The 15,640-nt window shown below is 40.2% G+C and overlaps 1 protein-coding gene across 2 annotated transcripts in view; it reads left to right on the forward strand.

The window, feature by feature from the left end:
- The window catches only part of LOC117941866 (plasma membrane calcium-transporting ATPase 2-like), a 20,660-nt gene extending 5,385 nt beyond the window's left edge, over positions 1-15,275 (forward strand). For both annotated transcript variants that reach the window (XM_034867051.1, XM_034867052.1), the window contains exons 6-20: positions 33-152; positions 1,797-1,940; positions 2,802-3,016; positions 3,565-3,807; positions 5,383-5,624; positions 5,699-5,936; positions 7,296-7,475; positions 8,698-8,785; positions 9,820-9,926; positions 10,476-10,667; positions 11,574-11,787; positions 12,099-12,310; positions 13,002-13,109; positions 14,353-14,535; positions 14,875-15,275. In XM_034867051.1, coding sequence (XP_034722942.1) covers positions 33-152; positions 1,797-1,940; positions 2,802-3,016; positions 3,565-3,807; positions 5,383-5,624; positions 5,699-5,936; positions 7,296-7,475; positions 8,698-8,785; positions 9,820-9,926; positions 10,476-10,667; positions 11,574-11,787; positions 12,099-12,310; positions 13,002-13,109; positions 14,353-14,535; positions 14,875-15,051 — 2,663 coding nt within the window. In that variant the 3' untranslated portion in view covers positions 15,052-15,275. The remainder of the gene's footprint in view (positions 1-32; positions 153-1,796; positions 1,941-2,801; positions 3,017-3,564; positions 3,808-5,382; positions 5,625-5,698; positions 5,937-7,295; positions 7,476-8,697; positions 8,786-9,819; positions 9,927-10,475; positions 10,668-11,573; positions 11,788-12,098; positions 12,311-13,001; positions 13,110-14,352; positions 14,536-14,874) is intronic.
- Positions 15,276-15,640: the final 365 nt, after the last annotated feature.

Genomic DNA, 15,640 nt, shown 5'->3' on the forward strand with positions numbered 1-15,640 from the left:
TCTCTCTCTCTCTCTCTCTCTCTCTCTCTCAGGCACCCATGTGATGGAGGGCTCTGGCAAGTTTTTGGTCACCGCTGTAGGTGTGAATTCTCAGACAGGAATCATCTTAACACTGCTTGCTGCTGGTGAAGATGAGAAGAATGACAAACCAAGTATGTTTGGTTTGTATGTCTCACAGAGAAGGAGACGTTTCATGCTTTCTAAATGTGAGAACTTAATGCTTTTCATTGTCATACATTATAACAAATATAATAGCTTTGGATTTTTGGACTGTTGGTTAGATACAACATAGCCTACCACTTGGACTCTGGGAATCTACACAGGGCGTTTATCACTATCCTCTGACATTTTATTGACAAAACTATCAATCAATTTATTGAGAAAATAATGAGCAGATTAATCAATGGTTGAGGGAGTGTGAAATGTAATGGCCACGAAGACGGAACCTCTCTCAAGGACGACCCAAGGACTTGAGGTCAGGCAAGGCAGCACGGGGCAACCAGGAAAACTGGACTCTTCTGCTGCTCAGCACAACCTTGTGACTTGGACTCAGATCCCTACTTGTCTGTGAATGGTGTATAGTTAATGATTGGTTAACAAGGGTTGGCTATTCAATTAGCACTCCTAGCTGAAGGAATCAATTTTATTGACAGCAGTTAACATTGATTCATAAAAACCTGACTATTATAAACAACTACACTATTTTAATACTGGCTTTAATTTGAGAATTTAGGCTGTACATACCAACAGAGTTGGGCAAGTTACTTCCTAAATGCAATACATTATAGATTACTAGTTACTGTCATTTGAGGATAATAAGTTTATTACAATATTACTGTCTCTGAATTGTAATGTGTTACCCTACTTTTGCATTACTTTTTAGTTACTTTCACCAAAATGACAGCGTAAGTGTGACTTGGCAGGTAGCTTAGGAATTTCATCACCAGATCAATAAAGTCTCTGTTTTATCCACTTTAAGAAATCATAGTTTGTTCATAATATTTTGTTTAATTAATGTGAACATGCAAAGTAGCTAAAGCTATTAAAAAATAATGAAGTAAACGTACATTAGGCCTACTTGACTTTGAATTGTGGTGAAGTAGAAGTATAAAGTAGGAGGAAATGAAAATACTCAAGTACTTTACAATTGTATTCTAGTATGGCATAGTCACTTTCCATGGTTGATAAAATGTGATATTACTTGTAGCAAGCCTAAACATTAATTCCCAACATGTTGATATCTGTCAGCAGCATGGACACACTGCCGTTACCTGTTGGGACAAAGATGTTTTCCGTACCGTCTCTGGTTCAGACTCTGACCATGGGAACAGTGACGGGACAGCACCGTGCTTAAACGGAGTGTAAATAACTCCTAAAAAGAATATCCATTTCACAAATGTATCTGTGTCTGCAGTCATCCCAGACATTGAATTCCGGCAACAGGAAATAATACTCACAGACGTTAATCTGTTGAAATGTTTTGCGGTGTTGGTAAATTGTTAAAAAAACGAAACACTAAACGTCAGGTTAAATGCGTTGTAACTTGCGTTATTAAGATTGTAACGGGTATAATATTACCAAAATGTAATTTGTAAAAGGGTTATACTACTACAGCAAAAAGGAAAACACAGCTGTAAATACGTTATAAATACATTTATAATGTGTTTCTCCCAACACAGCATACCATACATTAAATGGTAGACCCTAATAGAATTGGTTTGGACCTGACACCAGCAGGTTTGATGGTTTTTATACAAACATCTGAATGTTTTATTGACTTCCTGTCTCCTCTGTAGAAAAATCCCAGGTTTTACCCATGGTAGAGATGCAGCCGCTTAACGAGGAGAAAGAACCAGGCGAGATGAAAACCCTACCAAAGAAGGAGAAGTCTGTTCTCCAGGGGAAGCTGTGCAAAATGGCTATGCAGATCGGCAAAGCAGGTGTTAAGAAAGAATCGCATGAATGATAAATAGAGTGTGAATGTCACAGTGATAAATAGAGTGTGAATTTCACAGTGATAGATAGAGCGTAGATATCAACATCACCTCCCTTCTGGATAGAGTAAACATGTTACTGTGCTCCGCCGCAATTGAACAATCCACAGGATTTTTATTGTAAATAGATGAACCCGCCACATGTGGGGAACATGAGTGATTGATTAAACTTTAGTGGAAATCTTTTTTTATAATAATGAAGTCTGTTACATTCAAGCCATATCCAATTGAGTTGATATAGAGCTAATTAAAGGAGAATTCCGGTCAATTTTAACACGTAGCTCTGTTGTTTGTAAATTAAACTTTAGCAATAAGACTGCCAGTATGCGGATGCGCTGACGGTTGTCATTATCGTATTTTCCGGAATATAAGTCGCAGGACCAGCCAAACTATGAACAAAGTGCGAATTATTGTCCGGAAAATAAGGTACTTAGAATTCCTCAATGGGGAGACAGAAACTACAGACTATAACTTTAACTCAGAACAGAAAATATACTGTACTGTTATTCACCTCATCCTGTTAATAATTAACTGTTAACCAACAATTAGAATTAGTTAAACAGTTAAAAATATATTATTAATTTTTTGTGTGAAATGTAAGTAAATACATCTCATGGGGCGATAAGTGCAACCACACGTTCCTTTTATTGGAGTATCTTATTGAAGAGTTGCACAGAACAGGTTCTTCACTGCTCCTCATTGTACATAACATGTCAGGTTCTGGTTTGTAGCTAAACTAAACCTACTATGTCTTATCCTTTCTTTGTATGTATTTGTCTCTCTCTGTCTATCTATTTATGTCTTTAGGTCTGATTGTTGCATTTCTCACTGTCACCATCCTCATCATTCGCTTCCTGATCAGTACCTTCTTGGTTGAAAGGGTCCCCTGGGCCCATGCATGTCTGCCCATCTATGTACAATTCTTGGTCAAGTTCTTCATCATCGGTGTGACGGTGCTGGTGGTGGCTGTGCCTGAAGGTCTTCCTCTGGCTGTCACCATCTCCCTGGCCTATTCAGTCAAGGTCTCTTGTATTTACTGCATTATACATCCAGTCACTCTTAACATATACAGTCTGTCTCATATAGCTCTCAATCTTTCTCTATTATACCCTAAGAATATCATTCCTTATTATTTGTAATATTCAAATATTCAATGCTCAAATTTAGCTTTTCAATAATATTTACTACACTACTTAGGCTTATGCATTGCCAATGCCCCTATTAGTATGTGGTTGTTGTTCTAGCCTAAAAGTAGTCTCACATTGCCAGACCTTCCTCCATAGTGCCGCATAGACGAATCCACACAGCATTCCAGAATGGGAGAACAATATGCTCTGGTTTATTGGAATTCCTTTAACGGTCCCATTGCATGAAAATGTCACTGTATAAAGTTTTTTAACATTAGTATGAGTTTGCCTGGCCTGCCTATGGCCCAGGTTGGAGCAGTGACCCACAGCTAGGCCCGTTTGAACCCTCCAGCCAATCCTGGAATAAACACTGTTCATTCTGTAAATGTATCTAGTGAATTGCTCAGTATCAGTTAACTCGGCTTTCCTTTTTTTTTCTTCAGAAAATGATGAAGGACCACAATTTGGTTCGCCACCTGGATGCCTGTGAGACGATGGGCAACGCCACAGCCATCTGTTCTGACAAGACGGGAACACTCACTATGAACCGCATGACGGTGGTGCAGACATACATTGCTGGACGCTACTACAAGAAGTTGCCAAAGCCAGACCAGATCCCTGCCCCGATCCTGGACCTGCTTGTCCAGGGCATCGGGGTCAACTGCGCCTATACCAGCAAGATAATGGTGAGATGTAAAAAAGAAAAGAAAAATATTTGTCTTTTCTGAAAGCTCTGTGAGTTAAGCATTTTGATAAGACAGCAGGTTTGTTTGGAGAACTGCCACTGCAGCTCAGGACTGATCACTGCCTCCTGGATCCACTGCCCAGATCAGAGCACACATACATCTTCATCAGTATCAGTTACTATCAGTATCAGTTATTATTATTCATATTTATGATTTTTTCTAAACTAAACCTTACCTTAACTAACCTTACCTTACCTACAAATATTTTTCACTATAGTTTATTTCATCACTACGTTCCTTTTTTAGGACACCAAAAAACGACAAGAGGGAACTCTAAAGGACCACCTCAATTGATTTTTATGTTTTCAAATATTAAAGGGTATCTACAGTTTTATTTCAAGCTGGGCCCCATTTCCTCCTGCATTGGTGTCTAATAGACTGATGTGACCAAAAATATTTGAATTTGGTCTGGTATTAAGCTAAATCACAATGATGAGTGATGCAAATCAAGCTGCAATGTAACCTAATGGGGCAATTGTAGAGCCTTGATTTTTGTCCAATAAAAGTGATTTTGTTTTGATACTGCTCAGATTGTTACTAAAAGTGTCTGACAACATTATTAATCTCCGGACGTGATTTTTTCTCCACAGACAACGGTGTGGAGAGTGAAACGCGAGACGAGAACAAAGCATACAGGTAGTCTGTTGTTACGGAGTAAGCTACAGAAATTTTAGTCTCCTGTTATATAAAAGATTTTTAAGGTAATGGCTCAATATTTAAATGGTTTCAACAATGTGGATTAAGTTGTTATAATTGGATGGCCGCCCGTATTCATTTGAGCCACAGTACAGACTATGGATAAAGTATCCTATATGCTATGGATGAAGAGCGGATAAGGGAGGAGTGAGAGAGGCTGAAACTGTAGTGTTTTGTGCGGTCATTGGGCTATAATACATCCAGGGTTTAATATTTTCTAAAAAACAACGTATTATTTGGGCATATAGGGGCATGACATCCACAGGAGCACTACCAATATCTAGAGCCCCGCAGCCCTCCAGCCAATGCCTGACCCTACTACCTCTTTGCCCGTAATGTAGGCTACCCTGGCTGAAATTAATGCAGGTGGTCATCAAACTATAGCGACCTCCTCCACATTGAAATAATTTAAATATTGAGCCATTACATTGAAAACAGGAGCCTACAATTTCTGCAGCCTATTCCGTAACAACATACTACCTGAACGCCATTTTCTTGTCTTGCGTTCCACTCTCCACACCACTGTCTTCGGGCAAAAAGTCACGTCCTGAAATCAATAATGTTATTGTTATATAAGTTCGCATTTATATTAGAGCAATTTCCAACCTTCTCTTGTTAATGTGAATAGAATAGAATACTGCATGTTACACCTTTGACCAACGCTGTTACCTGCTTTGTAATTGTTGAAAGTTGTCTTGTTGCTGTTGTTGGATTTTGGTTATTGTTTGGTGCTGCTGCAGTTACGTGTTTCCCACACCAAGTGAAGAAGCTGAATGGTTATTAAAAACTCATGCTGTGATTTAACATCTTCTCTTGCAGCCAGCAGAGAAGGAGGGGGGGCTGGCTCGCCAGGTTGGAAACAAGACTGAATGTGCCTTACTCGGATTTTCCCTAGACCTGCACCGAGACTACCAGACCATCCGCAGCAAAATTCCAGAAGAGAAGCTTTTCAAGGTCTACACCTTCAACTCTGCGAGGAAGTCCATGAGCACAGTGCTAAAGAACCATGATGGCAGCTACCGAATGTACAGCAAAGGGGCGTCTGAGATCCTGCTCAGGAAGTAGGTTGACTGCTGCTCACACAGCTCTGTGCACAGTTAGATGATGATCCCATAACTCTTTCTTGTGGTTCCAGGTGCTGTAAGATCCTGATGGAGCCTGGCGAGGTTAGAGCCTTCAAACGTCAGGACCAAGACAACGTGGTGAAGAAGGTTGTTGAATCCATGGCGTCAGAGGGCCTAAGGACCATCTGCCTCGCCTACAGAGACTTTCCTACCACTGACGGAGAGCCTAACTGGGAAGACGAGGCCCGCATTCTCAGCGACCTAACCTGTATTGCACTGGTTGGCATTGAAGATCCTGTACGACCTGAGGTATGTCAGCCCGGTCTTTTTGAAGAGACACAGGGAAGAAACCGGTCAATCATAGTAAAAATACTCATTGCACCTGTTTCCAGGCGTTAATTGTTTGCAACTACTGACTTAACAAATGCGGGCTATTTACAAACAGGGCACACTTGCGTAAAATTGCAGATTGCCTGCCACATGAGCGAGAAAAGACAAGTTGCACTTTCAATATGCATTTGTGGGAGGGTCATGGGGAAAGTGGGAGTTCCACCCCAAAAGGTGGGAGGATACGCGTTTTAAAAATACTGCTAGTAAGAGCGAGTCTCTATTCTGCGGGGGAAGAGCCATGATAGATACATATGAGCCCATTCTTTGCTCTTTTAAAGGCACGCTAATTACGGTAGAGGGCGGAGTATGCGCTAATTGCCTGATGGGTCTCAGGTTTGATAAATACTACGCAAAATGAGAAAGCATAGCATGCGCAATTACCGAACTTGCATAAACAGGTGCAGCATAAACTGCGGTAATGTTAGTAAATCTACTCCTCAGAGTGCAATTTACTGCTCAAAGAATATCTGAAGAAAAGCTCCTTGAAACAACATGTTTTTTTCTTATTTTAAGAGTCTTTAGTGTTTGATGTTAAATTACTTCATAAGGCTTTTTCACTCATAAAATCATAGCTTGTATTTTACTTTAGCATCTTAGATTAAGTGGGCATTTAAACAGCCTGCGTCAGCCGGTGCAGCAAAAACGCAGGTCTTTCCGTTTATTTGAATGAAGGTAATGCTTCTAGGTGGTGGGGTTTACCGCGGGGGCGAAAAGTTAAGACCCACTCATCTTCTGGAAAAACGCAACCCTAGGTCACGCTGCAGTAGCAAATTATGTAACCGGCAATCAGACTTGTCAGTGTGTTTTGAGATGGTGTGAGAATCCCGTACAGTAAAAAGGAAACATCACTGCCTTTATTGCTGCCACAAGTTTTAAATACTATGAGTGTAAAAACTTGCACCTGCTCTGTCTCGGTCGTCTCTTTTTCTTTGTGAAATAAAGCTGCCTTCCAAAAAACAACAGTAATTGTGAAATATAAAGTCTACTTGTGCTATGTTGGGGGGTTCAGTAACACAACAAGACGTCACACAAATGGGCCTTTCAGTGACACCATCCTGTGGCAAATCAGTGAATCGCATACATTTACTGGTCTGAACATAGCTCAAGGACACCATTCTGACTACCATCTGTGCTGATATTTAGGAGAGGTGTCCGCGTGAAATGGAGACCAGGCAGAGACATTCTCTTGGAGTAGAGATGTTATAATGACAGTCACTGTATTAAAAGAAACTACAATTACGTACATTCAATAACCTTATGTTCTTTTGTTCTCATTAGGTACCAGAAGCCATTAGACAGTGCCAGCGGGCCGGGATCACTGTCCGCATGGTGACCGGAGACAATATTGATACTGCCCGGGCCATTGCCATCAAATGTGGCATCCTGCAACCCGGAGATGACTTCCTGTGTATGGAGGGCAAAGAGTTCAACCATCGGATCCACAACCGCCGGGGAGAGGTCAGATACACACACATCCAACACTCTAGATAGTGCTGGCCAGTATTGTAGGATTGACAGTTGGTGCTTTAACTTAATATTTTCAGAATGAGATTTAAGATAAATAATCATCCAAGATGTGCCTAAACGAGGTTCTGCTTTTGCTTTCAAAGCCATTAAAGAAAGCAATAAGCTCCCCATCAATCTGAAAACTAGGGGTTGCAATCTTTTGCAATAATTTGACATTTTAATGACCTGTTATTATAACTTGGGACATACTGTTTGTATATACAGTACAATATTAACTATTATTTTATCCTATATGTGTGTAAATGCTTGTACCCGTGTGGCCCAATAATAGTGGAGGTAACAGGTTTTGCTCGGTCCTTGAACCTGCCCTTTACCTGCCAATAAGATAAACTCAGGACAACTTTATATTTTAGTTCCTACTGGCAACACTCTAAGAATAGTTAAATGAGTTGACTTATTCTGGGTTAACGGGTTAAACGGTTTATCATCAGCATTAACATATTGTAATTTTTTTATTTCCTGCTGCAGACAAACCCCTTTGCTTCTCTTTTGACCCCTTTCAGATAGAGATGGTCTGATACCATTTTTTGCTACCTGTTATCGATTGTGATACTTGAACTTGCGTATTGGCCGATACCAAGTACTGATTTTATACCAGTATTTCATATAATTTATTAGGTATGTGTAACTGTATACTACTATCCCTGTATGGATGTGATATGATGACTCAGGTCAAAGTCTTGTGAAACATGAGCAAACACAAACAATGAACACAGCAGAACTTTTCTTTTTGTCTTCAGTTACAACAGGAAAAGAACATTAATAAACTACTTTAACGTGGATATTCTTTAGGGCTTTATTATGTAGTATCGGAAAGGTGCGTGAGCTCCAGTACTTCCCGATACCAATACCAGCTTTTTTAGGCAGATACCGATACTGGTATTGGTATCAGAACATCTCTACTTCCAGAAGCATCCACCACTGCTTTATAGGACTTCAGCAGAACATTAGTCAGATAAACTGATTATATGACTGTTTTGCAACTAACCAACCATCTTGGGGGGTTTAAACAGATGTGATTACAGCTTTTTGAGAAATTAGTTTTGTGTTATATAAATAGAAACTCGGGTGTGCTGCAAAAGAGATCAGTTACCAACCTTGTCATGTCAGCGATTCCAACAGCTTTATTTTTGTCTTCTTTCTATCTGTGCAGATTGAGCAGGAGCTTATTGATAAGATCTGGCCAAATTTGAGAGTCCTTGCCAGATCATCTCCAACGGACAAACACACTCTGGTCAAAGGTAAGACACACTTAAACACTTTAAACAGGTCATGACAGACAGTCAGACAGACATAGGGGATAGACAGACAGGGGGCTAGAGAGAGGTAAGGCAAATGGAAACATATTTATACTGTGCAATTTATACACAAGGCAGTTTAAAGAACTTTACGACGTTAAGACGTACTTATTCACTGCTGCGAATGAGTCCTTAATGCTAATTTATCTTTGATGCATTTGTATAGTGTTATTTACTTTTTGTAAGTGTATTCTTGCTGTAAAGCACTTTGATGGAAAGCGCTCTATAAATAAATGTACTATTATTATTATTTATGTGTATACATCAAATTAGGGATGTAACAGTTTTATCACTGTATTTTAAAAGGTATGTTCAATATGTTCAGATAGGCCTACACAAGCTTAAATAGGTTCAAAAAGTGTAACAGTATTTATTGTATTACAAAAATATAGGCAATAGGCTTGTAAGACTACTGAAAACTGGCTGCTGAAAACACCGGCCGTTTGTAGGGAGATGTCTGACTTTAAGATCAGGAAGATTTCTTTACAACTCCAACATGAAGTTAACTATGAAGTTGTATTCGACGTTACATGTGAAATTGCATGGGGTTCTGAAATATAAGCAAATCATAATGCACATTAATAAGCATCGGACTTACTATCAACATTATTTACCAAAACTAAATGGTACAGCCACCAGCACACCAAAAGTCCAGTGGAATTTAAAGAGCCAAGGCGGATCACAAGAGAAGCATAGATCAACCACTCATCTGCTCCAGCCATACCTACACCCTCACCTGGTTCCTGCACTACCCCAGCCCTGCCCTCATCCGCATCTGGTTCCTGCACCACATATATAGAATATATAGAGCATATATAAAAATTCAGAGGCAAAAACATAAAAAACAAATAATAGTGATAAACACAGAAGAGGGAAAAAATGGGTTTAAACCGATTTTAAAAATGAATAAAGTTTGGGCACATACTCATTTGGTCCACACGCGTGAAAAAATGTGTCTCTGTCCCTCAACATCTCAGGTATGATCGACAGCACCGTGCTGGAGGAGAGGCAGGTTGTTGCTGTAACCGGAGACGGAACAAACGACGGCCCCGCCCTCAAGAAAGCAGATGTCGGCTTCGCCATGGTAATTGTAGCTGATGTCATCACACCACTTTGTAACATTTACGGCAGAGTAAATTATAAAATAGTAAATACAGTAATCCGTACATAACTTATAAAGAAAAATATATATATTTTTTTTAACCCGTTAACACGTTCATATGAGCTGATTTAAAAGACAATAAGGTGTGAACTTATTTGTAAATGTAATAATATAAAATTACAATTAGTCAAATATCAGATGCATATAAATTTGCTACGTTTTTAAAGTTAAAGGAAGATAAACAAAACTAATGTGCACACAAACAATTGCACACAATAATGGATCTTTCTCTTTGTTTTTTCATTATCATCTCATCCCCTTTATCGATTCCTTTCAGAAATATTTAATTGATAAATTTAATATCCACTCTTCTAAGTCTTCCAATAACCCATTCCATCATTGTGCTTCCAGTGTCAGAACATGTGGGGATCCAGTGGGGGGATCCGCTGAATCAGAAGAGCCCAAAACCACCTTGGGGTCGAGCTTTAGTGTAAACTTTATGTAAGCTAACCAACATGCTGCGTTCTGCAGGGCATTGCGGGGACGGATGTGGCAAAGGAGGCTTCTGACATCATCTTGACAGATGATAACTTCAGAAGCATCGTGAAGGCTGTGATGTGGGGCAGAAACGTCTACGACAGCATCGCCAAGTTCCTGCAGTTCCAGCTCACAGTCAATGTGGTCGCCGTCATCGTGGCCTTCATGGGAGCCTGCATCACCCAGGTCAGAGACACCTGACACTGCTGCTGCCTACATTAGTGGCCGACATAATAATAGTAACGTTTGACACTCTACTAGCCCAGTCTAACTGACAGGGGGGACCATTTAGAATATGCAGATGTTAGCAGCACCGATGCTGCTAACATCATTACTAAAGGGTTTGCGTGGCTCCACAACATTATACAATAACATTAAATGAAGTAGAATGCATTAAACTGTTTCAGAATCTAAAGTATTTTTTATTGCGCAAAATACAAAGTAGTAAAATAAACTTAAATAAATAAATACACATACCAACAACTTTAACATGCTTATTTTTTTAAACAAAATCTAAAATGATGTATCAATCTTATGTGTTGTGTTTATACTTACACTGAATGTTCGCTGCTTCAATCCAGATGAGTATTGAAAAGTATTTTCCTTAACTGAAAAAGGCCCATGTTCAGTCTGAAACAGAGTTGAACAGTCCAGTGTAATTAGTTATGTTATTAATTTGTTTACAATATTTTCAGGCTGCAACCAGTGCTGCTTAAGCAGAAAGACAGGGTCAGGGAGAGAAAGAGATAGATTTATTTGGCATTGAAGATAGAGTAGAAGAGTAGGAGAGCATCCAACAGTGTGTCTTCCTTGGTTTTTTGACACATGATTGTTAAATCAAGGACATTTTATCAAATCTGATGTTTAAATTGAAAAAGTTGTGAAATTCCCAAATGGAGCTTGTGGTTTCTCTGCTAATAGACACTGACAATAAATCTGTGTGTGTGTGTGTGTGTGTGTGTGTGTGTGTGTGTCTGTGTGTGTGTGTGTGTGTGTGTGTGTGTGTGTGTGTGTGTGTGTGTGTGTGTGTGTGTGTGTGTGTGTGTGTGTGTGTGTGTGTGTGTGTGTGTGTGTGTGTGTGTGCGTTTCAAGGATTCTCCTCTGAAAGCTGTGCAGATGTTGTGGGTCAACCTCATCATGGACACCTTCGCTGCACTGGCTCTCGCCACCGAGCAGCCAACCGAGGAGCTGCTGCTCAGGAAACCGTATGGTCGGAACAAGGCGCTCATTTCCCGCACCATGTTGAAGAACATCCTTGGACACGCCATCTACCAGCTAGCCGTAATCTTCACCCTGCTTTTCTGTGGTCAGCGAACGCAACCACAGCTACATTATCACTTTAAAATCCCTTAAAAACCATTCAAAAACATCAAAATATCTTAATTACAAGGCACTTACTAATTAATTGTAAATGCATTACTGTTTACGTTAATGGAGTTTTGTATTTAAAAACCTTAAGATTGAGTTGATTAACACATAATTTCTATTGATAAATGTATTTGACAGGGAAAGTGCATATTAACAAACATTGCTGTAAATATGTCAGAATTAGCCAAAAGGCTAGTTTCCGTATGTAGTCTTTGCTAAGTACTGGTGCTTTGACCCTCCCTGTCACAGGTGATACGCTGTTTGATATTGACAGTGGCAGGGACGCCCCCCTCCACGCCCCGTCCTCTGAGCACTACACCATCGTGTTCAACGTGTTTGTTCTGATGCAGATCTTTAATGAGATCAACGCCCGCAAGATTCATGGCGAGAGAAATGTGTTTGAGGGCATCTACAACAACCTCATCTTCTGCTTTATCCTCCTGGGAACCATTTTCACACAGGTAACCTGTGAGAGGCAGGGCAATCGTCATATCTGGTCAGGGTCGCAGTGTAAAGTTACCATAGACTGTAAAATTAAATGTATATGGACCACTGTGACATAACCTATTTGTCAAAGCACTTCTGCATAAAGCTCAACGGTGTGATTTCAGAAAATATCATTAATTTCCTCTAAATGAATTTTGATTATCAATCATATTGTCAAAACCATTAAGAGTAGCCTTGGTACCATCTACGAGATTGTTAAACGATTATATATGCTCCTTTAGAAGCCAACAGCCACAATCTCTGATCGGTGGAGCTTGTTGTTACCATAGAAACGTTGATTGCATAGCTCAGCTGTGTTGTGAACTGCCAGTGAGCTGCTACCACTATGATTGTTCATGTACATACACAGTCTTATAGCTTCGCCATTTTCCTTTATTAAAATGTTTGACATTGACAAATGAAAGGTTTTATGGTCACGTTCAGCTCTTAGCTGATTGGCTTAGGTCCAAGCGTGACAATTTGATAACAGCAATTTCTGAAACGTCAATGGAGTATTTGAATGAGGAAAATATCTTTCGGGACCAGAGCAGTTCAAAAAGTGGGCGGTCATTGTTGAGTCCTATTGGCTCCACTTTTCTATTCTATTTCTATATCCACCTCTGTTGAAGATTTCCTGTATGATGTCACCTCTCATTCCTCCTGTAGATCATCATTATTCAGTTTGGTGGTAAACCATTCAGCTGTGTTGGTCTGACCATCGATCAGTGGCTGTGGTGTACCTTCCTGGGTTTCGGCAGCCTCCTGTGGGGACAGGTGAGACACTTAGCCATCATTTTAATAGTAAATGAGGGGAGATAGGGATGACCTGAAGTTTCTAACCAAACTGGGGGCATTGTGGTCAGGATCTTAAAAACCACATTTACTACCAGGTTGCAAATGAACAATATAAATTAGCATGAATGCTGAAGAATGATTAAAACTTTATAGGCTATTTGTGGCGTAGTGACTTTAACTTGCCACCTACCCTTTCTTCATTGGACCTGTCACGCCCACAACCGGGCGCTGGTAGGAAATAAAGATCTGTAAATGAAACACATTACTTCTCCACAGGTTCCACATGTGAAGCCTTCCAACAGATTGATGGGCAATAAACCCCATTCACACCAAAAATGATAACTACGGCTGAACAATAAAGTTCTGTACACGTTGGCGTCGAGCACGCACTGCCTGCTCCAGATGATAATTATACATAATACACTGACACAGCAGACCTTAGAAAATGTAAGATTAAATAAATATCTGTAGTAATATTCTACCTAGTTGTGGATTCAGGGAGATTTTATGAATCAAAAAGGCAACCTCGACACACAGAGCTCCAGAGAGCGTCAACAATCGTCAACTTCCCTTCTTAGTGCCAGACGGAGCGATCGTACTGTGTTTTTCAAACCTAGTTTTAGTAGTCAACAGAAAACTTGAACAGATAGTCCAGCTAGCTCTCTGGATTTACCCTGCAGAGATCTGAGGAGCAGTTAACCGTAGTCCTCAGAAATCCACTAGAAGTTAGAACACCAACACAGAGGAAGGGGACGGACATCCGGCTGAAAAGAGTGACATGTGGCGGCGTTTCCAGCTGCAACAGAGCAATCTCGGAAGTGGAACATTGTGGATATAGACTACTGGCAGTATGATAATAAAATCCAAAACACAAGATTCACTCTCAGTGAATGTCTGTGACATTAGTACTTTAAAAGTATTTCTAATGTCACGCCATACCACTGACCACCTGTGTGGAACCAATCTCTCTGCACTGTTATGTTGTACATTTAGATGATTATCTGTCAGTGTTTCTATCATTCATCAAATTGCTCTGAGTCATTCTTGGTGTGGACATCCCTTAGTTTCCTCCCAAATTATAACGTAAATATATTAATGAAGACCTGGTTCTCTGTGCAGCTGATCATCATCCTTAGACAATAAAAACTGTCTCCAAAACTCCAGGGGCTTTGGGTCACAGAAATGTTGAAGAAAAGGATGTTTGTGTCTGTTCCCCTCTCAGCTGGTAACCAGTGTCCCCACCAGCTGGCTGAAGTTCCTGAGGCTGCCAGGTGAAGCCACGCAGCAGGAGAACCCTGAGGGTGAGATGGATGAGACCAAGACTCAGGAAGAGATCGACCACGCTGAGAAGGAGCAAATGAAGAGAAAGAGGTGGCTCCGCAGCTACAACCGCGTTTTGACACAGGTATTGTTTCACCTTTGAAAGGAAATTCCTATTGCTATTCACATAGCACTGTCCGCTCTGACTAGGATGAAGAGATTCAGGAAATGTGATTGACAAAACAATGTCTTGTCCTGTTCTCAAAAACCCAATATGGTGGATTGTCTTGTGAGCCGGCTGTCTCGTCACACCTCTATTTGCAATATGTGCTGCCTGCTCTGATATATGTAGCAGAGCCACCTATTATTATGATCCACTGTCAGAACAGACAATATATAGAATGAGAATAAGACCAGGATTGAAAACACCAACATTTTCCTTTAACATAAAACCCTGAGCTGGCTGTTTTTCCTCATCTTTCAGACTCGTGTAATGGATGCCTTCAGACACAGCGTGTCTCCCCGCAAAGGTCTGGAGAAACCTGAGTCTCGCAACTCCATCCACAGCTTCATGAGCAACCCGGAGTTCTGCATCAAGGCCTCGGCTGCTCAGGTCCCCTTGATCGTCAAAGATGATGCTGTTAACGATAAAGTAGTGTAAAGGTTTCATATTCATATGATGTCTAGTATAAATATCTTTGACCTTATGTAACCATTGTTGTTGTAGTTGTCCAAATATGGCTAGTCCATATCTACGTCCTGTACAAATGTCTGTCACGACGTGCTGTACCCGTGTTTTATGTTTCTGCAGAACAGGAGCGTGCTGAAAACAGGTTGAGTCAGGCCCGTTTATATTGTGATGTTACTTTTAACTTTCCTGTACAATAAATATGAATAAATGGATATCATAATTTTAGTTTTTTTTTTTTTTACAGTTATTAGTATTCTTTGTGCTGTTCAAATGTGCTGAAAATGTTTAAAAAGTAATTCTACAAAAACTGAACAGATTTCACCTAGTTTTATATTGAAAACCACAAATCAAATTAGCTGCACAGTGCACTTTTAGTTGTTTAAACATCAAATTATCAACATGACATCATGACTTTGCGTAAAAATACACGCCGACTTTTTTAATCCAAGTGGCATGTTATCTGTACGGATTTGGAGCTATCTGCATGTACACTCACCGGCCACTTTATTAGGTACACCTGTCCAACTGCTCGTTAACACTTAATTTCTAAGCAGCCAAT

This window comes from Etheostoma cragini, chromosome 3, assembly GCF_013103735.1.
Source record: "Etheostoma cragini isolate CJK2018 chromosome 3, CSU_Ecrag_1.0, whole genome shotgun sequence".
In the NCBI taxonomy this organism is placed as follows: domain Eukaryota; kingdom Metazoa; phylum Chordata; class Actinopteri; order Perciformes; family Percidae; genus Etheostoma; species Etheostoma cragini.